General features: G+C 43.3%; 3 protein-coding genes across 5 annotated transcripts in view; 1 reads left to right on the forward strand and 2 right to left on the reverse strand.

Annotated features, from left to right (window-relative positions):
• The window catches only part of slc6a7 (solute carrier family 6 member 7), a 666,512-nt gene that overhangs the window by 195,445 nt on the left and 449,339 nt on the right, over positions 1 to 21,728 (reverse strand). The window lies entirely within an intron of this gene.
• The window catches only part of pgap2 (post-GPI attachment to proteins 2), a 91,121-nt gene that overhangs the window by 58,185 nt on the left and 11,208 nt on the right, over positions 1 to 21,728 (forward strand). Inside the window, exon 7 of one of the 3 annotated variants that reach the window (XM_051926498.1) lies at positions 8,617 to 8,726. The exons of 1 other annotated variant lie outside the window; for it this stretch is intronic. In XM_051926498.1, the coding sequence (XP_051782458.1) occupies positions 8,617 to 8,672 (56 nt within the window). In that variant the 3' untranslated portion in view covers positions 8,673 to 8,726. Of the gene's footprint in view, positions 1 to 8,616; positions 8,727 to 21,728 lie in introns of those variants that run through there. One more of the 3 variants, XM_051926497.1, reaches the window with a different exon arrangement.
• rhogb (ras homolog family member Gb) overlaps positions 6,578 to 21,728 on the reverse strand; it is a 61,452-nt gene continuing 46,301 nt past the window's right edge. Inside the window, exon 2 of the mRNA XM_028799349.2 lies at positions 6,578 to 10,304. Within this exon, the coding sequence (XP_028655182.1) occupies positions 9,703 to 10,278 (576 nt within the window). The 5' untranslated portion in view covers positions 10,279 to 10,304 and the 3' untranslated portion in view covers positions 6,578 to 9,702. The remainder of the gene's footprint in view (positions 10,305 to 21,728) is intronic.

Consider the following 21,728-nt stretch of genomic DNA (forward strand, 5'->3'; position numbering starts at 1 on the left):
CTCATATTTACGAAACTCCGACAGGATGCAGATTTACACCTGGGGCCAGTTTAGAGTCACCTAAATTGGATGGGGGAGGACATCCTGCAAATGGTGACCGGGCAGGGAGGTGAGCTCAGATCCATGGGCCTAAGAGCCTGCTGTATGTTCCTGACCACTTTGGATCTTTCATTTGAAGTCTTCTGCTTCCTCCTCCTCCTCCACTTTCTTGTGATTAGATCCAAACTGGCCTGCTGCTGTGGTGATGCAATAAGTTGAGCAGCTCCCTTCTCACGAGAACAGCAAGCGTAAAAATGCCGGGTTTGCAAAGGTGCAGTGCCTGGGCCCGCACCAAAGTACCACGACACCCTACAACAGTACTGAAAGCGGACTGCTTATGAAACGTACAATCAAGATGAAATGCGCACAGAGGAATTCTTAACACTAGAATCTCTGAAGCCTACGAAAAAATGTGTAATCCCGGGCCACCTTAAATTCCTTCGCACCTCTCCGTCAGCATCTTTTGTTTTGTAAATTTGTCGATCAGCACAAGCAGCCTGCCATCCCATCACACCACCACCACCACAGCTTGACTCGGGCAAAATGTTCTCCCAGCTCAAGTCTGTGTGAGTGTGAGGTGCCTGGAGTTGTAGGGGGTAAATAATATATCGTTATTTGGAACACATGCATTTCATGTGTGTTCTGTGTCTACAATGATTGGTGTAAATGTAGGGTGACAGGAAATGCCGAACACACATCTAAAACAGAAACCTTTTTCATGTTATAGTACTAATGACATACGTTTGACATCTCATAAAGCCTGATTCTCCGACTCTATCATTTTGAACCACATTGCTTGGGTTCTGTCCACTTTTTGACTACCACCAATGGCAGATGGGACCCCATTACCTGCTGTGAAAACTTCCCAGCTTTGAAGGCAACTCTCAGCATGCCTCCTATGCCTTGACTCCTTGTGTGTGTCATCCTCTCTTGTCTGGCACTTCCTGTCGATGGCATTACCAATCAGATTGCTCAGAGGGACCGGACAACACAGACCCACAGTAGCATTTTATTATATGGTTGATTAGCTGTGCTACCCATCTAAGACATCTATTCAACATACAGACGTCAGTGTTAACATTTGTACCATCTGTTGGAATGTGTTTTGTAATGCAAGTGGCAATAAAATGCATTACTACAAATATTTGTAATGCGCCACCTGTTGGAGTGACTAATGCAATGCACATGTCTCTGTGATATACCATTTGGAATGGGATTCATAAAAGCTGTGTTAATGTTTTTGATGTGCCATCTGCTAGAATGACAACTGTAAGACATTTTTATTACTACAATTGTTTGTGATGCACCATCTGTTAGAATAACAGACACTGCAACTGGGTAGACACACACATACATAATAAGACATTTATCCTTTTGTTAAGGTGGGGTAAGTTCTGAACCCCTTTGTGTGGGAGGTAGGAGTTTGAGATGTTACTATATTTTGGGGGTCCAGTATTCCAGTTGTATGGTAAGTCATAAAATTATAAAACCTCTTAGCTTGCTGTTGAAAGACGCTATATAAAATCGAAGCAGTGGTTAGCATAGCAGTACCTGGAATTAATGGCAAACTGGTCGCTGCCTGTATGGAGTTTGTGTGTTCTCCCCCACGTGTTGCTCTTATTTTTGTCATCCTAATATATGCATCCCTGACTTGAGGTACAAGTGTGTGGGGGATTGTGGCTTTGCCCTTTGATGGAATGGCATCCCATCCAGGGTGGGTCCTAGGCTGGCACCCAGTGCTGCAGCCCCTTTAAAACTGGCTATCTGGGTGACATGTCGAAAAAAAACCCAATGACATAAATGTCACTCCCTTCCTGTACAAACTGCCTGAAGAAGGGGCCTGAGTTGTCTCGAAAGCTTGCATTTTGTAATCTTTTTAGTTAGTTGTCATTTTGCTTGACTTCTCATCGTATGGCAGCCTGAAAGAGTTAATAAAATCATTGTGACCAAAGTAAACGTCGATGGCTGCTGCCGTTTCGCCACTGCGCCAGTCCATCTGCAGGGACCTCATTTTACTTTCAAATTCTTCTTGAGGTCAAACCATAAAAGAAAAGGAGCTTTATGGGCCTTCCGGGCTTGGCCTCGTCGCCTGCCTTCCTGTTTCTCATTTTACTGTCAAATGACTAGCAGGCAAATCGTGAAGGACGCTCCACTCCGCCTGCTTTGTGCCCCTTTCCTCGTTTTCGCCAGTCCCAAATGATTGTTCATACCCAGCGGGAGGCCTCAGTTACCCAACTGATTGGCAAATTATTTGTGGTCAGGAAAGCAAGAAGTTGTTTGGCAGTTTTGGTGACTGAAATGTTGCACCAAATGGACAGGGACAGTCAGCAGTCAACAGCGGTCTGCAGCCATTACAGGGTGACAGGGAGCCAACACCTCACCCAGACGCCAGACCTTGATCAGTCCGCTTGGCATTTCTTTAGATTTTGGTGGTTTTAGTGAACTTCAAAGAAGCGGAGCAGAATCTGACAAACTGGCGAGGTGGCAAGTGTTACAAGACTGGAGCAGAGGCGTCCAACTCCGACCCTGGAGGGCTGCAGGTTTTCCTTCCTATCACTGTCTTAGTGACCAGAGCTTCCCTCCATTCAGGAGCTACCAGGGTGGTCCACATACTTTGACGTTTAGCGTCCTTTGCTTTATATGCCACTGAGGTTGTGTGTTACGTCCGGTCATTGGGGTCTTTCTCAGCACGCTCTTTTCAAGGTGTACCTCTGGTAAAGCACACCTGTGGTTAAGGTTAGGGTTGTGGGAGGTTTAGTGCGTCCTGAATAAAGATGTCTGTCCAGGTGGAGCGAGTCTCGGGTAACAACTGTAAGCCAGGAGACAAACATATGCAGACCGATTGGCGGTTCGGCGGAGGTGCTGAATTGCAGAGCTGTGGGGGTCTGCAGCTGGACTCTGCTGGTCTTCTTTTCCCCTCAATTAATTTTATTGTCCTCTGACATACTTATTTTTTCAATAAATAGCAACCAAACAAAAATATGAGAAATGAGCCAACATCTAAGACCAGCTCTCAAACTCTCAAACCAGTTTCTTAATTAGAAGTTGTTTCTTGTTGTAATCACAAGAATTACTTCTGGATGCTTTGAACGACTTGATATTGTATACCGTTGTACTCATCTTGATGTCTAGTCAGGCTTTTACAGGTGTGCCCCATCACCCAATTTTGACCCTCGAGGAGGAGGTTAGAAGCACACACCGATACAGCGCATTGCTGCACACACCACATGATCCCCAGATTAGGACCCGAGTGCAGCCATGCAATGGGTGACACCTCAGCACCCTCCAGACCAGAACAAAAACTTTATTTTCAGTCATTTTTGGGCCATATGTTGTACAAGAAGTCACACCCTTATGATAAAGTGCAGCAGAATCTGAAGGACTTGAAGTTGTGCAGAGCACATCAGCTGGCCCCAGGGTTTCACGCCTAATGAGACCCAAGGCATTTGCTTTTCTCCAATCTTCAAAAAAAATGGGGTTAGAGTTAAGGCATGTGCCGTATTGTTTAGTCCTTTTCAAGGCTGCTGATCAGGAACTTGATATTTTATTCTTTCCTGGTGGTCCTAGCTCTTTACAGCAGTTTGCAGGTTAAAATGGCCAAAATGAAACATAAGCATGTGGCGTTAACATTTTAGACAATTTCAAGGTCAGTGATTATACGAATTGGTGTTATTTTTCATTTTTGACCCTTTACTAGGGAGCTAGCACTGTATGGAGCTCGATCAGAGGGTGAAAAGGGACACATTTCTATTGCAATTGAGTATATAAACTATCAACGTTTTAATTGATCAAATGAAAATGTTCACAAATAAACTGCAAATGTGCACATAGGAGTTTTTCCGTCCTTCGTACACGTGACCGTATGTATACTCGCCCTTGTGCAGATGAGAGCAACCAGCCACATCTCAGGACTTCAAGATATGTCCTACTCTGGCAGACTCCGCAGAGGAGAGGAGACTGTGTGAGGTCCTCATCCAGGTCTTCAGAAGGCATTGATACAGTAGGTCCAGAAGAACTAAGAAGAGAAACACATACTGAAGGGCAACAGAGGGAATAAAGGGGAAGTGCATTGAAGACCGAAGCCAGGAAGCTCTTCTTTACTCCCAAGACATGGAGTTGAAGCAGAAATCTTGCCAGCCTTTGAGAAGAATCTGGAATCTGACATTTTGGAAGAGCTGAGCTATTAGCTAAACAATTGGCCTTCATAGACTGAATGTTCTCCTCTCGTTTGTCAGACTCCTGATTTTCATAAGACTGTTTGTAGATGCTGTTAATGTTGAGTCGGGCATATGTGACAGAGGAAACCACACCACCCGGCCTAAACCCCCCCACATGTTTGTCACCATCACTCTGACCTGATCAGGGGGGGGTTACAGATCAGATAACAGGCAGGTGGTGCTTCTCATCGTGCGGCGTGGCACATGAGCAGCGGAATCGGATTGTCCTGCCGCATCCCCATTCTTATCGATTGTGCTTTATTTATTGCAGGCCCGTCTGTGTGTCACACCAATGATGTGATAACAGGCCTGCTAAGCGAGCACTCGGCCGCCACAAATCCTGTGACTTCCCTTTTTCTTCATAAGTATATCTCTGTAAAACATTTATCTTGAGGCTACTTAATAGCAGTCAGCTGTAAGCCTCTGAAAGTGCCGAGACCAGGCCATGGAGTGAACTCTGATCGTACTATCTACGTCCGCTCTTAGCTGAACTCGAGCAGTGGAGCAACCTCCACAAGACAGAGGGGAACAACGCCGTCGATTTACCGGCATTAGTGAGCAGGACAAAGTGAGGAACAAGCAGGTACTTCCTGATGTTTGCAGAGGGAAGTTGTTTTTATTTTATTTTTGATGGGTTATTCATTACTGTAAGCTGGCCACATGTACTTATGCCGTTTCTTGGCACAACAAGAGAGAGCAGGAGTCTAGAGAAGAACCAGAAAAAAGGGTGCAGTTAGCTATTGAAAGAAGAGCAGGAATGTCCTCCTAAAGCAGAGTGTGTGTCACTCAGGTGGTCAGCGTTGTCAACAATGCATGAAGTACCTAATGGTGGGCTAGCTGGTTATTTGTACCAGTTCAGTGGGCGTCCCAAAAACGATGGCTTCATGGCAGAAACCAGCAGGGGTGTTCCATTTGTTTTTTCTGAAACCAATAAATACCACAGAAAACTCCACGACGTCAGTTAGTTGGGTCATTCTTGTCACGTGCACAGAGTGAAATTCTTACCTGTACGTGCTAAACAAACCATAAGACATCATCACAGAAACACTGAAACTTAGTGGCTGGCTACTGAACCAGATGGAGTGGGAAGCAGAAAGTGACTGAAACCCCAAAATAACCAAATGAGAAAAGAGCTTAATGGAATTGGGGAAGACAATCCTTTAGCTGTATTGCCGTTCTGCCGTTTTGTAGGTAGTTAACCAGACCAGACGGCTGTCCTGTTGCTTCTTTCCCTGAGAGTCCTTTTTACATATCCAGGGAAGAAGGACGCAGAACCAGGTTTTACTCTCCCACACTACGGACAACCAGTTTCCACGGCTGTAGCATCCACGCTGACCAGTTTCAGATGAGATGAAAGCAAACGTAGGAGAATCCTGGAAGTTGTGGAAAAGTTTTTCAGCTATCGGGATTCACCCAGTTCTTGGTGTGTTTATTAATTGAGCACTCGGCCTCGCTCTGCTAGGATCAGGATCTTTTATCGTTCTGGCACAACATCTACTCGTCGTGAAAGTTGCCGTCGATGGAGTAGCCCCCTTATTGCACACATTTTTCAATACTTACCGATTCAAGCACTTTCCTTTTCACTTGTTTGAGTGCTCAAACTCTGATTGCTGGACAGTAGATACATCTATTGAGATGACCTTGTAGTTTTAGACCTTTGTTAACACGGCCAAACCGGGAGTCTCCCTGGAATTGCAGTAGGCTTTAACAGGAACTGCGGCTTTGAGTCTTCTGGTAGGTTGACTCGATGCAACCTTGTCTTGTGGATTACAAATGCAGATTCTTATGAAGGCTTCTGTGTGTCCACTTTCTTGTTTCCTCTGAATGAAATACTAACAACATTTAGAAAACCAAAACTGCATCAATGGTGTGGGAAGTAATGCAGTGTAGGCCGCATAGGTCAGTCGACTCTTACTAGAACTCATTTGTTTCCAAACATTTTTTGTAGAACTCTGCACTGTCCTGGGCCGTTTCCTGCCTTGTGTTCAGAGTTGTGACCCTGAACTGCGCTAACAGAGTTGTACATTTATTTAGAAACGAGACGACACATTGGTCTCTAGAATTTCCTCTCGGCTTCATTAATCGTGATTCCCGTGGTAGCCTTGTGTGAGTGGAGCAAGAAGAGCAGACCTGGGGTTGACGTGGCAGCCAGGCAGGGAATGGACTTGGACATCATGTGGCCCGTTCACTTGACAATTAACGTAACGATAATGTGGGCGGGAAACCCCCAGGGACTTGGGGAGAGCGTACAGACAACAAGCCGCAGCGGGGTGTAACTCGATAAACACAAAAACTCAATAAACCTCTATTAAAAAACGGGGAAAAATACAAGTGTTATTTATTTTGAAAACGTTGTAATCATAAATTAAAGAAAGCTTTGACAATATAAGGATGAGTAAGCAAAGATTCCATTAATAAAATATGAAAAAAAAAATTAAAAATATAAGTCACCAACTGACATTTTGACTTCTTCTCATCGACCCTCCCATCAGCTGACTAGCTGTGGGGGCATCCAAGCTGGTCAGACCCTCTGAAATTGTGCCAGCCTTCATAAAAGGGCCGTCCAGCAGGACTACTTCTCAGTATAAACCAAAGGGTTCTGCCGAGCATTTCGGCTTGCACATGCGAACGTTTATCTGCCATTTTAAAATGATCTCAGAATTTACGAAACAACTGGAAGACGGCACATTCTGGGTGGATAACCATAGACACAGATTTTTGTGTTTGTAAATAAAAGTTAACCGTATTATCTCAATACAACGAAAGCAATGTTTTGTAACTAAGGCAAATAAATAAATAAAAATAGGTGGAATGCAATTTCGGGTAAAATAAGAGAATGAAACAACTCTAGTTTATTTTAAAATAAATGGTCAAGCAATAGTTAACTCAGGCTCTGAAACCATGTGTAAAGCCACCTTTTTTCACCCATAACTGAATTGTGTTTAAAAGTCGCCTTATGTTTGTGAAATCATAAATAAATTAAAGCTTTTCTCAGTACCACAGCTCACTTAAAGGAATAGCAGCAGCTTTTTCGATACATTCAAAGCTGACCCAAGGGCCTCGGCGTAAACTGAACCCTTCAAAAGGGTACATCACTGCGCTTGCTGCTTAATAAGGAAGAAAAGTATAACAAACAAAGTACCTCATGAATCTGTGTGCACCGCTCTTGTTTAAAGCCGCTAGTGAATCGCGCACTATTCTAGAACTTGCCACCTGAGATCAGATCGTTTCTTCTTTGGCACATCCATGCTTACCAGGTGAGTGCTGCCTTGTCTGTACCGATATTATTTCTTCTAAACCTAACCCATGTTTCACAGGCTGACGCATTCCAACAAATGACTGAGTGCGTTCACGGCTGCGTGACTGGTCAATTATGGGTCTGACGTTGTTTCCTCATACAGCAGCTGCACATTTAACTTGTTTTTTCCTAAGAATGGCTTCCTTTAGCCATGAGCTGCTTGTCCTGCTCAGAGACGATTGGTGAGCACTGCAATACCCAGCTGACACTCCGCTCCCCAAAGTCCCAACCCAACAGAATTCAGAGGTAGCAACAGTTCAGTGGATCTGCTGTAGGTCTTACTCAGGATGGACTTCAGGTAGCAGCACAGTGCGTCATGGTCTGCCCATTCACAAGTCTTATTTGAATTCATCTGATGTCAAAATCCTTTTGACCACAACTTCTTCTATTTGTCACGGTTATCATGGGAAAATCGTGACGCAACCGGTAGTTCTCTTCATTCAGTGCATTAACGGTGGTGTGACGACTATGGCAAAAACAGAAACGTTTTTGCACCTTCTTCTTGAAACAAATGTGGTCACTTTTGAGACCACAAGGCCTCTGGGTGACACCTCCAGATGTCCGCCTTCTATGGGTAACAAAAGTGAATGCGACCCCCAGGTTAAAGGAGGCCATATAGCTTGTACTGGCAACAGTGGAGGTTCCTGCTTAAGCTGCCATCTTCCAGCTTTGTGTGGAGTTGTGTCACTGTGAGAAGTAGGAGACTTTATTTCCTCCGATTATAAAGCTTTAAAATAGGGAACATAATTGTGCATTAAATTAAAGTTTGAATTCATGTGGCTTCCATTCTCTCATTGATGTTGTAAACTTCCACTTCCAAGTGTTTATGTTGCAGTGCAGTTTGGCTTGGATGCCAATTCAAAAAGCCTCGACTGAAAGTCCATTGAAGAACTCCTAGCCTAGAGGTGGAAAGATGTAAAGTGTGTCGAACAGGGAGCTGCTTTCTCTCTGAATTTTCAATTGCACATTTTTTTTCCCCATTGCTAATTTATTTATTTTTTGTAAATCTGAATCTAACAGGAAAATTTGCAACGGTAAAGAATTTTTGACTTTCACGCTTAGCCTACAGCATCACGTATTGGTGTTGTTTCCAAGTCGCAGTCCTGACAGTAAACTGAAAGTGACAACCGAGAAGCCGGCCGTGTGGACACACCTAGAGAGACTCACGTAAGCTGTTGGGCTGTTGAGTGCTTTGTAAAGCTGACACTCTCCATTAAGACTCGAGATTTGAGGGGGGCCGAGCGAGCCGCCTGGCACATCTGTGCTGCAGACACCTCTCTTGGGTGGTGTTCGCAGCTAAAGGCGTGGCAGACTGTGGAGCAAACTTGTGTGTTTCTGGGTGGGTTTTGCTCTACGTCTGCGGATTGTCATGAAAACTGACTGACAGTGTAATGTGCTTGCTGGCACGGCAGAGAGAGTCACATTTACGTGTGGTATTTCCCTTTTTTTTTTTTAATACATAAAGGCAGGAAAGGAAGCCTGCAACTAACTGAGAGAAGGGGAACTTTGTAGTTTTCCCTTTATGTCTCAGCCTATGCAAAATTTCACAATGAATTCTTTCCGAGCTACTAATTAGACAGTCATTCTGGACATTACTCGCAATAACATGTCGCAAATCACAAGGGGATGTTTTAGAAATAAATGTAAAGCTAACTGTTTTTTTGCTCAAAGCTATTCTGAAGAATCTGTTTAAGCAGTTCTGACTCGTTACTGTCTTACAGGAGAAGGTTTTGTTTTCCATTATAAAAATATCCTTTTCTGCATTTCATTTGTGTACAGAAAACCTCAACACGTCTAAGTAAATTATGGTAGGACCAACATCGGTTCATCAGTTTCCATTTGCTTAAGCTTAGCAGTAAAGAATGCATAAAGAGGCCAAGAAACGCTATGGCACTTGCACAGCGGTGGCTAGAATTCCTGATTATTTAAAAGCCATACATCATAGGTCACAACAGCAACTGTACACTATGTCACATCCAGGATACGAGTCCGTAGGCAGCGTGCATTTTAAAACGACCCACATTAGGACCTGCACCCCAGACAGAACAAAAAGGAGCACTGTTGTAGTGAACGTTAAGTTGTTAAACAATACATCTGTTTCGAATTTCCCGGCTTATTATGGCTGCTCATTTTCCATCTTTGGTTAAATTACAAAAGCACACAGGGCTTTCTGGTTGGTGCGGGCTGAGGGTTTAGAAAAGCCCTCACGCCTTCAGTAAATACTTCCTTGATGCCTTCGTGATTGAGAGCCGAGCACTCCATGTATTTGATGGCGTGAATCTGGCGTGCCAGCGCTGCCCCTTGCTGCGAGCTGATAGTGGTTTGGTTCTGCTCTTTCAGCTTCTTTGCAACATCTGGGTCATTCCGAAGATCCTTCTTGGTGCCCACTAGTAGAATAGGCACATTTGGGCAGTGGTGGGTGACTTCTGGGTGCCATTTATGTTTCACATTCTCATAGGATGGTGGGCTAGCAATAGAGAAGCAGATGACAAAAACGTTGGTCTGTGGGTAGGAAAGCGTGCGTAGACGGTCGTATTCTTCTTGACCAGCAGTGTCCCACAGGTTGAGGCTGATAGTCCTTCCATCAACTGTCATTTGGGAGCTGTAGTTGTCAAATACGGTGGGGATGTACTCTTTGGGAAAGGCATTGGTTGTGTAGGAGATTAATAAGCATGTTTTTCCCACGGCACCATCACCTACAACAACACACTTGATGCTCTGCATTTTCGCTGGCTCAAGTCTTCAGCAACCTGTTGATGAGAAAGTCAGAGAAAAAATGGTGAGAACGGGTGAACTGAAATATCCTCCTCATTTAGGGGGGGTGACAATGTGGAATTTTCATAGAGTATTCAATCAGTGTTACTCAGCCTTCGTGGGGTCTGTCATGTCATGACACACTCCTTCACGTGTAAGTGTTTTCGCAATCCACCAAGCTTAGGGTGGTGTCCTCTGTGGTGAATCGAGCACAATCGTTAGAGCTGTGGTTTGGGGACATGTTGGTCCTCTTTCATGATTTAAGCACAGTTGTCAGAGCTTTGAGAATCGAGTGCAATCCTCGGATGACCCATCACCATTGGCTGAGAAACACTGCAGTACATTACATTTAATCACTTAGCCTACCGTTTATCCAAAGTGACTTACAACGAATTGACTAAATATCAATCTTAGGGACTTTTTAGAAATGCGTGCTACAAGACAAGGTTAGAAAATTCATCCTCACAAGCGAAGAGCTCAGAACAAAATGCAAGCTAGTAACAATTCCTAGGTCACAAAACCTAACAGCTAATAACAATTCACCAAACGAGAGAATCTTGTGATGCTGCTTCAACACATTGAGGGAGCCAGCAGTTCAGATGGTGGTGGGCATCTCATTCCACTAGCAAGGATCCACCCATGAAAAGAGTCTAAACTGAGATGTCACACAAAGGTGGCATCACCAGAAATTGGTCATCAGCAGAACTGAGTGGGAAAGAAGCAGCTTAGGATCTCATGAGTGCCTCCATATACATAGTGGCTGACCCTTTGACTACTCTGTGGGCGAGTATCGAGGATTACAACATAATACATGCTGCTGTTGGGAGCCAGTATAGCGACCTGAAAAGATTAAGTGGCATGCGCTAATCTCGACTGTTTGACAAGACAAGAAAGACATGCCACTACATTTTGGAATCATCTGCAGTGACCTGGTAGCACGTGCAAGAATTCCTGCCAGTAGAGAGTTGCAGTCATCCAGACGTAACAAGACCAAAGCCTGGAACAGCTGTGGTGCTGCATACTCCATCAGATACAGTCTGATCTTGCAGATGTTATACAGTATGAATCTTCAAGAACGGGACAAAGTTGCAACATGGTCAGTGAAGGATTGCAGGTTGTTGTGTAGCACCAGAAAAAAGGATGTGGAGAGGAAGTTGGAAGAATGGAGAAGGGCTCTGGAAGATAAGAGAGTTGAAGAGAAATATCAAGAAGACTGAATATATAGGGTTTAATGATGATCAGGACTCGGAGGTTAGCCCTGCATGGAGACGTCTTGAAAACAGTGTAAAAGTTGACATATCTAAGATCAGTAGTAGCCCAAGATGGAACATTAGGTGCAGAGATAACTCATAGTGGATGGAACAACTGGAATAAAGTATCAGGAGTATTGTTAAAGGTAAGGATTTTAAGACATTTGTAAGACCAGCAATGGTGTGTTGTGCTAAGACTTGGGCAGTAATGGGAGCGCAGGAGAAGAAGTTGGATGTGGCAGAAACAAGAATGTTGAAATGGATGTATACAGATTCAAAAAGGGACAGAATAAGAAATGAGACAATCAGAGGTACAACAAAAGTGGTAGAAATATATAAAAGTACAGTAGGTTGATGTGGCATGGACATGTGATGAGGAGAGACAATGAATATGTGGGCAAGAGAGTGATGGGCATAGAAGTACAGGGGAAGAAAAAGAGAGGGAGGCCAAAATGGAGGTGAACATATAAAGTAAAAGAAGATCTGAAGGAAAGGGGCAGGACCGAGCTGTTTGGAGAAGGATGTGACTCCACATAGAAGTGGTAAAAGATGAAGAAGAAGATTCAGTAAAATAAAATCTGTAATTTCCCTGTTATTGTAAATGTTAGAGCAAATTGAGATCTACATCTGATGCAGAAAGTCTCAGACAGGTAGCCTTATTGGCAATTAACTAAAAATGCTGGCCAGTCCAGCGGTTATCTCACAGGTTTCTTGACAGTGTCATTGTTGAACAGATGTTAGAAAGAATTAAGTTATACTAAAGAAAAAGCAAACAAACAACCCTCACATTTTAGCTAATTAAAATAAAATGATGTACAACAGACTCGACCACAAGCAATTTATCTTGTGCTTTGCAAATTGCACTTTCGATTTCTTGGGTTTACCAAAGACCTGTCAACATCCATCCATCCATCCATTTTCCAACCCGCTGAATCCGAACACAGGGTCACGGGGGTCTGCCGGAGCCAATCCCAGCCAACACAGGGCACAAGGCAGGAAACAATCCCGGGCAGGGTGCCAACCCACCGCAGGACACACACAAACACACCCACACACCAAGCACACACTAGGGCCAATTTAGAATCGCCAATCCACCAAACCTGCATGTCTTTGGAATGTGGGAGGAAACCGGAGCGCCCGGAGGAAACCCACGCAGACATGGGGAGAACATGCAAACTCCACGCAGGGAGGACCCGGGAATCGAACCCAGGTCCCCAGATCTCCCAACTACGAGGCAGCAGCGCTACCCACTGCGCCACCGTGCCGCCCACCTGTCAACATGTCTGGGTGATGTCAGCATTATAAAATAATTAAAGACAAAGCATCAAGTAGCTGTACACCCCAAGGCCAAGCCCTAAAGTCTCAGTAAGATGAGGTATGTGCCTTCTGGACATGTCGACAGCCACACCGCCTGCTTGAGAGGAGCTCATCCACCTGAAACTCAGCATATTCAGGCCTGGCCAGGGTTGACATTTAAAGTAACAATAAAGCAGAGTTTATCTCATCCTACTCCGACTCTTTATGTCAAAGTATTCACGGTGTAGCAAGCTGTTTTTTTTTTTTTACAAAGCCGCTTTTAAATATGTCTTTATCTTGTATTGTATTATGTAAAGCACTGCATGATAATGGCCACCATTAATGTTTTCTTCCCACAAAAACACACAATGACGTCTTTGTTAAAGCCATGTCATCTTTCCTTGTGTTCAGATGATTATTTTAAATAGGATTTAAATAACTGGATCCCGACTCAAAGAAAACTGAAAGCTTTGACGTTCATTTGTGTCCTTAACCAAATGCGCTTAAAGGGCCTGCTTTACAACACTCCCATTAGCTTCACACACTCCCGGCTTTTTCATTTCTCTTTGGCTTCCCCTTACTTCAGAATTGAAAGCTTACTTTTAAAACCTGATAAAAGCCTTAACAGGAGTACGAAGAGAGTATAACACATTTTTTTTTATTGATTTACAGATTTTCATCTGTGCTCCTAAGTGGAATTAAAGAAATGGGAGTGACAACAACAGATCATACTAACCAAAAACTAATCAAAAATAATAAAGAGTAATAAAACGCTGAAATAAAAAATGTAAAGCAGGCATAATAGGCATAAAAAACGAAGTATGTACATTAATGACAATGTCTGAAAGTGGACTTTGACGAGTCTCCAACTTATTCATTTTACATGCAGGCACTGTGATGTTGAGGCTGAGTCACTGTACAGTAAGCCACAGAGTCACGTTATAAATCCCACCCAAACTGAGCCTTGAGGGGTGCCACTGCTTCAGTCATAAATATATGTAAATAAATGGAAGCGAATGTAATTTAGCCATGCAATTATAAAGCACCTCATTCTAGAAAACTATCATATCAACGGAAGGATTGTGAACCTACTAACATTACATTTGCAACTGAATGCGTCCTCCACATACATAGCTAACGTAATGTTTAAAAACTCTCTGAAACAAGACGTTTCCGTTTAATAATAAAGTTAGAATGTAGGAAACAAATACACATATATCAAAATATTGCAGCAGAAGCATGAATATCCTTTGTGTGGACTCCCCCAACACTTCAACAACACACACACACACAATCGAGCTTGGTTCATGTTCTTTGGGACTACCACAGATTTTACTCACACTTACAAGCCCACTGGGTCCAGTTTAAATCAGTCTGTTAATCTAACACACATCTTTAGCACGAGGGAGAAGAACTTGCACCGAGAGGAGAAAATACAAACAACACAAAGGTCCATGAGGGAGCCATGATAACCACCATGCTGCCCTCTCCACCCAGCCCAATTACTTTATAAAGCTCTGTATGTCACTAAAAGGCAGCTACCTGGTGAGTGTCTTTCAGAACATTAGAACAATCTAGACAAAAATGGGGCATTCAGCCCAACAATGGACAATACAAGACGCCCCTCAGCTGTGTCGACGCCCCCCACAGGCATTTCAGAACAGAAATTCTTCCTTTACAAGATTACGGGGATCAGGTGCAGGTAGGACACAACCCTGGACAGGATGTCTTATCTATCACTGGCTTCACTCGTCATGAAGGTGGAGTATGTGGGGAAGACCCGTGTGGACCCTGAGGTGGGGTTCCAGCTTAAACCTCTCCCAGAATGGTCCCAGGTGCAGTCAGGTAGCAGCACAAATCACTACACTAGGCCAGGCACTGTGCGCTCCTCATTTGGGTTTTTCTAAATCCTTCCCCAGGTTAGATCACGCAAGTTTGGTAACAGATGGAATAAAACTCATTGAATATATGCATGCTTGGCTTGTTTTTAATCTTGAACGTTGAAAAATCCCCTTGTTTGTTTTGCTATTTGAGAGAACTTAGAGGCCACCTTAAGTGGAAGGCAGTGAGACAGCGGAGATCTGGGCCTGCAAAGAGAGCCTGTCAGATGGTTCAAGAATCTAGTAGACCTATAGCTACAGATGGCCTGGAGGTAACCCCGGGAGCCATGAATTCACAAGAAGTGAATTAGCAGCACAAACTGGGCACTCATTAAAAAAAGGGTCTGAATGAAAACCTGCAGCCACGGTGGTCCTCCAGAACCAGAGTTGGTGAACCCTGGCTTAGAGCTCCAACATGTTCTGGCATAATGTGCAAATGAAACATTTAAATCAGACTGTCAAGGTGGTATTTGTCAGAGTGTGGACATATGCATGGATGGAAGCTGCATGTGATTTAGGACACAGAAGTCAAATTTGAATCCCAGCTTGGGACTCCATCCATATGCAGTTTGCACAATGTGGGTTCAAATGAAAACCTGCAGCCACGGTGGTCTTCCAGGACTGGAGTTGGCGACTCCTGCTCTAAGCCATAACTCACAAAAACCACTTTTGTTAATACTATGGATATTTCACAGGTTTTTGTCTTCTTGTTGTGCAGAACCATACGCCTTCAATAAATCTTAACGTAAGATCACCCCAATCAGACACATCTTATTCAGACCTCTACACTGCCGACGGTCACAAGCATAAAGAAATACCTGAAAAACGTTTGTCTCGTTCTCGCTTGATTGAATTGGACCTCATTCAACATCATGGAGAAACGGACATGGCCGAGACAGTGTCTCCATTTAAAAAAAAAAAAAAATGAAACCCTGGCAAACAAACTCAAAAGCACACAAAATGTGGTTCTTCTTGAATGGAGGACCTTTGTTTGTTTCTGTGTTTGTTGGGCTTCATTTTTGAACTTTAGCTTACATCTTAAGGCCATGTCACATTTGACGACTTCTTCAACGATTTCCAGTCATTTCATTTACATAACCTAAGACAGTTGGTAGTACGCTCAGTTAAGATGGTCGCATAATGGGACATGCCGAGTGACTCAGTCCAACTAATTTTCAACTCGCTCAGAAAAAATCAAACCGGTCTGATTTTGTATTGGTGTGTACGAGAGCAGAAAACCAACAAACGCTCATCTGGAATATGCAGCAACCAAGAATAAGGAGTTTGGACGTCACAAACAGAAGAGAAGCTGCTCATCTGCCTGATGTCTCCTGTTTTATGTACCACAACAGAAGGGAAAATCAATAAAAAGTGCTGAGACTGTGGATGATCTCACCGTGCCCGTTAACCCTTTGTACAGCGCTGGCTATGTCAGGAAGTATATTACTGGCTGTCACAAAAAGGGGCAAGCACAACTGTGATGGAAAGTTGGCATGCAGCCAATAAATGCGACATGTCCAGCAATTTTGAGTTGTTTAAAGTTGACATAATCTAGTGAAGAGATCGGCAAAAGCAGTTGGCAAGTCTGACATATCCCACAACTAGACCTCGGCTTTATAAAACATACTATACCAACTTAGCATTATGGGATACTAACTGGCAGCACTGGGTGGGAGTAACGTAGAAATTTGCCCACAAATAGGTGCCAGTCCATCACAAGCCCCATACATGCATGCATCCACACCTGCACTCTGTTAAGTCACAATTTGGAACCACCTATTAACCTGACCCACCATCTTGGGGGATGTAGAAAAAAATATGGAGGGAACCCCATGCAAATACACAAGTTTCAAGCAGGCAGTGACTGTGTGTGGGACTCTTAACCCTGGACACTTTGTTCTGGAGGTGTCAACACGACCCACTGTGACACCCTAGTTGGTACTTTACATTACAGGCAATGTGGCACAGAGGAAAATCTTAAAAACTTATCACCTATGTCCGTTTTTCAAGATAAGGCAGTTGTATTGATCTGCACCTTCAATGTTTCCGACGCATGTTTGTGACAACAAAAGGGATCTCGAAATATGCATTTTATCACACACTCCTGGTTCTACTTTTCTCATGGTAAGGATAAGTCTGCTGCTTGCTTTGGTGAGTTATCACGTAAAAATATGGAAATAAAACAAAACTAAGCATGCGGCACAAAACATTCACTGTGACTTGGTCTGTCAGGAGGACAACCATGCACTGGGGGTGTGAATTGTTGTTGTGCACTTTCTCTCTATTATAAAAGAAAATTTTGAGACAAGACTTTTTTCCCCAAGAGATGTTTTCAAGTCCCACGAGACGAGACTTTGGCCATTAGATTTTGTCATCCTCTCCTCTCAACCATTTACAACCACGCCCGCGGTCCACTCACCTCTCATTCATGTGAATGCTTTTGACAGACAAAGCAGTTCCTGCTCTCTCAGCTCTTATAAATTTTTACGTTTTCCTCACTTTAAGTTCCCAATTAAAGAAGACGTATTATGTCCAAATCTTATTGAAGAGTTCCATCCCGAAGGGATATCAGCAGAAGAAATGAGTACACAGGCAATCCTAGCACCGAGAAACGATGAAGTCAAATGAATTAACGCGAAAATTGTCGATCGGTTACACAGCAAACTGGTTCAAAGCGCATCAATAGACTCTGCTGAGACAGTTGGTGGTCATGGTGCGGAAGATGAAAACATCAGCTTACAATATCCCGATGAATATCTACAACCATTAACACCGTCTGGTCTTCCACTGACCGAATTACTGTTGAAAGAAGGATGTATCGTATATGACAATTAACAAATCACAGTGACAAACATTCGAAAAAGTCGGTTTATTTATTAGAGAGAAAGAAACAATACTCAGTCACGGCCAGTTATATGTTGCGTTGTCACAATGTAAGTCCAAACACAGAATCAAACTTCAATGCAATATTGACGAAAAGTTAATTAAAAAAATAGTTTTTACTGAACTTTTACAGTAAAAGTGTAAGTTTAAAAAGTATCTGCGTGTTAATTTCAAAGCCAAACAGAACAAAAACATATCATGCAAGGAATACCTCGAACGCAACATGAAACATAATTTTCTTTCAATTTATTACGTTTTACTCTTTTTTACTATGGTTAATTACTCGCTGTAATGTAAAATAGTTCTATTATGCATATGTAACAATTCCCATAAAAATAACAATCTGTTTAAATTGTACATCTGCATCCCCATACATGAGCGGCAGAACCGCAAAGAGGCTAGAGAGTAGTGCCCGCCCGGGGGTTAGCAAGTGAAGCGAGCTTTGGGCAGAGCCCCCTCGTCTTTTAAAGAATACTGAAAAGCATCAGGAGTAGGTCTTTATTTTTTTATTATTTTTACTGACAATGATTGGATACAGACTTTCAGACTGACCCATCCACCCTAAAATCTCAACTCACCTCCTGCACTCAACCACATTAAACATTTGGTAGTAAAAGTAAGAGCTTCCTAAAACAAAAAAAAAAAACAAATATGAATGAATAACTTGGCTATTTATAAACGGAGAACTGAGAAAACAAATTGTGAGTGAGGGCATGGAATGATGACGGCAACATTAAATGTCAAGGACGTCTACATTCTTAATGCAGCCCATTATTGGATTGCTCACTTCTTCCAAGTCTAAAGTTACTCAGGCTCTTAAAATCTTTCCAGATATTTGTTGCAGACTGTGCCATTTGAACAAACAACTGAAATTCTGTTTGCAAAGTTCTAAACACCAAAAATGATCATATGATCAAAAAAATGTGTTATTAACTGCACAGTCACAACTGCATGTTGTGACAATAACAGGGAGTGCAAGCGTGAAAAATGAATGTGTGTGTGTGTGTGCGTGATGAGGGCTGCCTCAAGTGTTCAAGTCTAAAGGGGCGGGGCTGTTCAAGAGGAAAAAATGGGGGTGTGGCATTTGCCAGCAATGGGAGGCGGGGCTGTAATCAAGCGCTTCTGCATATGCAGGACAGACACAAATGGCAAGATGAAGTCATGTGGACCAGGCAGCCATCGGGCACAAGGCCACTTAGAGTCACCAGCACCAGCTCTTTGGGATATTGGATAAAAACCTTGTCTGACACTGAAAAAACTTGCAAACTCCACACATACAACAACGAGGCCAGGATTTTACTCCAGAACTACAAGTTTGTAAGGCAGCAGCACTAACCACTGCACCACTCTGCTAAATCACAGCTTCAGAGGTATGGGTTCAAGTCCCCGGCCCAGGCACTTCCATTGTCCAAATTGGCCCAATGTGTCTGTGTCCTGCAAGTGACTGGCACCCCTCTCGTTAAACCCATACAGCCCTGATAGGCACCCAAACTGGTTAATTTGATTAGAAAATGGATGGATGAACTGCCACACCTCACTGTAATGGAAATTCCATTAAATGTTCACTTATTTTTCATTTCTTTTAACTAAATTGTACAATCTAAAACTGATGTATGCCTTTAATGCTTCTCAGTTTCATTTGTGGAATTCCTGAATAATAATTTCACAGAACTGGTGTGGACCTGAAATTTGTGAAACAGCCGGCGCAACCTCCAAAAAGCGAAGTGCAGTAAAATGCTGGTAGGAGAGTTTAGGCAAAGCAAAAAAAAAAATAAAAAATTTCATAGCTGTTTTCTTGCCAGAATGACTGATTTCACTTCTCTTTTCATAATCTGATTTTCACTATCAGGCTGCAGCAAACAGTTGTGCTTTCTGGAAGGCAAGAAAAGAAACAGTTACTGTATGCCTAGCTCAGATTCTGTGATAACTTTATGACAGCGGTTTCCTAAACTTCTGGGCTAGGCTAACCCCTGCCAGGTTCATGTTCAGCCATCGTCTAACAACTGCTGTAAAGCAGCAAGCTTGCAGTAACACTAATTTCAAACACTGCTGGCTTCTTAGCATGCAAGTAAGGATCTCAGTGCATGCTGCACAAGTAGTAAGTGTGCTTACTTTACTGATCATAAGAAATTTGACAAACTAGAGACCATTCAGTCCCTCAGGCTCATTTGTTTAACTAATAGCTAAGCACAATAAAGCGACTCACTGGCTAAGCCAGAGGATTTATACAGTGCATTGGGAAAGTATTCACAGCGCATCACTTTTTCCACATTTTGTTATGTTACAGCCTTATTCCAAAATGGATTAAATTCATTTTTTTCCTCAGAATTCTACACACAACACCCCATAATGACAACATGAAAAAAGTTTACTTGAGGTTTTAGCAAATTTATTAAAAATAAAAAAACTGAGAAATCACATGTACATAAGTATTCACAGCCTTTGCTCAATACTTTGTCGATGCACCTTACAGCCTCAAGTCTTTGTGAATATGATGCCACAAGCTTGGCACACCTATCCTTGGCCAGTTTCGACCATTCCTCTTTGCAGCACCTCTCAAGCTCCATCAGGTTGGATGGGAAGCGTCGGTGCACAGCCATTTTAAGATCTCTCCAGAGATGTTCAATCGGATTCATGTCTGGGCTCTGGCTGGGCCACTCAAGGACATTGACAGAGTTGTTCTGAAGCCACTCCTTTGATATCTTGGCTGTGTGCTTAGGGTCGTTGTCCTGCTGAAAGATAAACCGTCACCCCAGTCTGAGGTCAAGAGCGCTCTGGAGCAGGTTTTCATCCAGGATGTCTCTGTACATTGCTGCAGTCATCTTTCCCTTTATCCTCTGAAACACATCCCCACAGCATGATGCTGCCACCACCATGCTTCACTGTAGGGATGGTATTGGCCTGGTGATGAGCGGTGCCTGCTTTCCTCCAAACGTGACGCCTGGCATTCACACCAGAGAGTTCAATCTTTGTCTCATCAGACCAGAGAATTTTCTTTCTCATGGTCTGAGAGTCCTTCAGGTGCCTTTTGGCCTTTTACTAAGGAGTGGCTTCTGTCTGGCCACTCTACCATACAGGCTTGATTGGTGGATTGCTGCAGAGATGGTTGTCCTTCTGGAAGATTCTCCTCTCTCCACAGAGGACCTCTGGAGCTCTGACAGAGTGACCATCGGGTTCTTGGTCACTTCCCTGACTAAGGCCCTTCTCCCCTGATCGCTCAGTTTAGATGGCCGGCCAGCTCTAGGAAGAGTCCTGGTGGTTTCGAACTTCTTCCACTTACGGATGATGGAGGCCACTGTGCTCATTGGGACCTTCAAAGCAGCAGAAATTTTTCTGTAACCTTCCCCAGATTTGTGCCTCGAGACAATCCGGTCTCAGAGGTCTACAGACAATTCCTTTGACTTTATGCTTGGTTTGTGTTCTGACATGAACTGTCAACTGTGGGACCTTATATAGACAGGTGTGTGCCTTTCCAAATCATGTCCAATCAACTGAATTTACCACAGGTGGACTCCAATTAAGCTGCGGAAACACCTCAAGGATGATCAGGGGAAACAGGATGCACCTTAGCTCAATTTTGACCTTCATGGCAAAGGCTGTGAATACTTATGTACATGTGCTTTCTCAATTTTTTTATTTTTAATAAATTTGCAAAAATCTCAAACTATTTTCACATTGTCATTATGGGGTGTTGTGTGTAGAATTCTGAGGAAAAAAATGAATTTAATCCATTTTGGAATAAGGCTGTAACATAACAAAATGTGGAAAAAGTAATGTGCTGTGAATACTTTCCGGATGCACTGTAGCTTCAGACGGCCTGAATAACCCGACACTGCAGCTCACACGATTTTAACAAGTCAAGAATTTACTATATCAGTTTGAACCTTGTGGCAGCACTCCCACATTTATGATTTCTAACATAGTTGCACATTTCTAACATTATGCACAGTTTTGCCCTTTCCAAGACTGAGTGTTATGTTAAGTGGTGTTATTCAAAATGGGCCCTGTGTGAATTGGGCTCAGTGAGCCCTGCACTGCACGGGCCTCTCCTCCAGGTCCAGCTCCTGCCTCACACTCCGTTCCACTTGGATACCTTCCAGCCTCCTCAACC

Source organism: Erpetoichthys calabaricus, chromosome 4, assembly GCF_900747795.2.
Source record: "Erpetoichthys calabaricus chromosome 4, fErpCal1.3, whole genome shotgun sequence".
Classification (NCBI taxonomy): domain Eukaryota; kingdom Metazoa; phylum Chordata; class Cladistia; order Polypteriformes; family Polypteridae; genus Erpetoichthys; species Erpetoichthys calabaricus.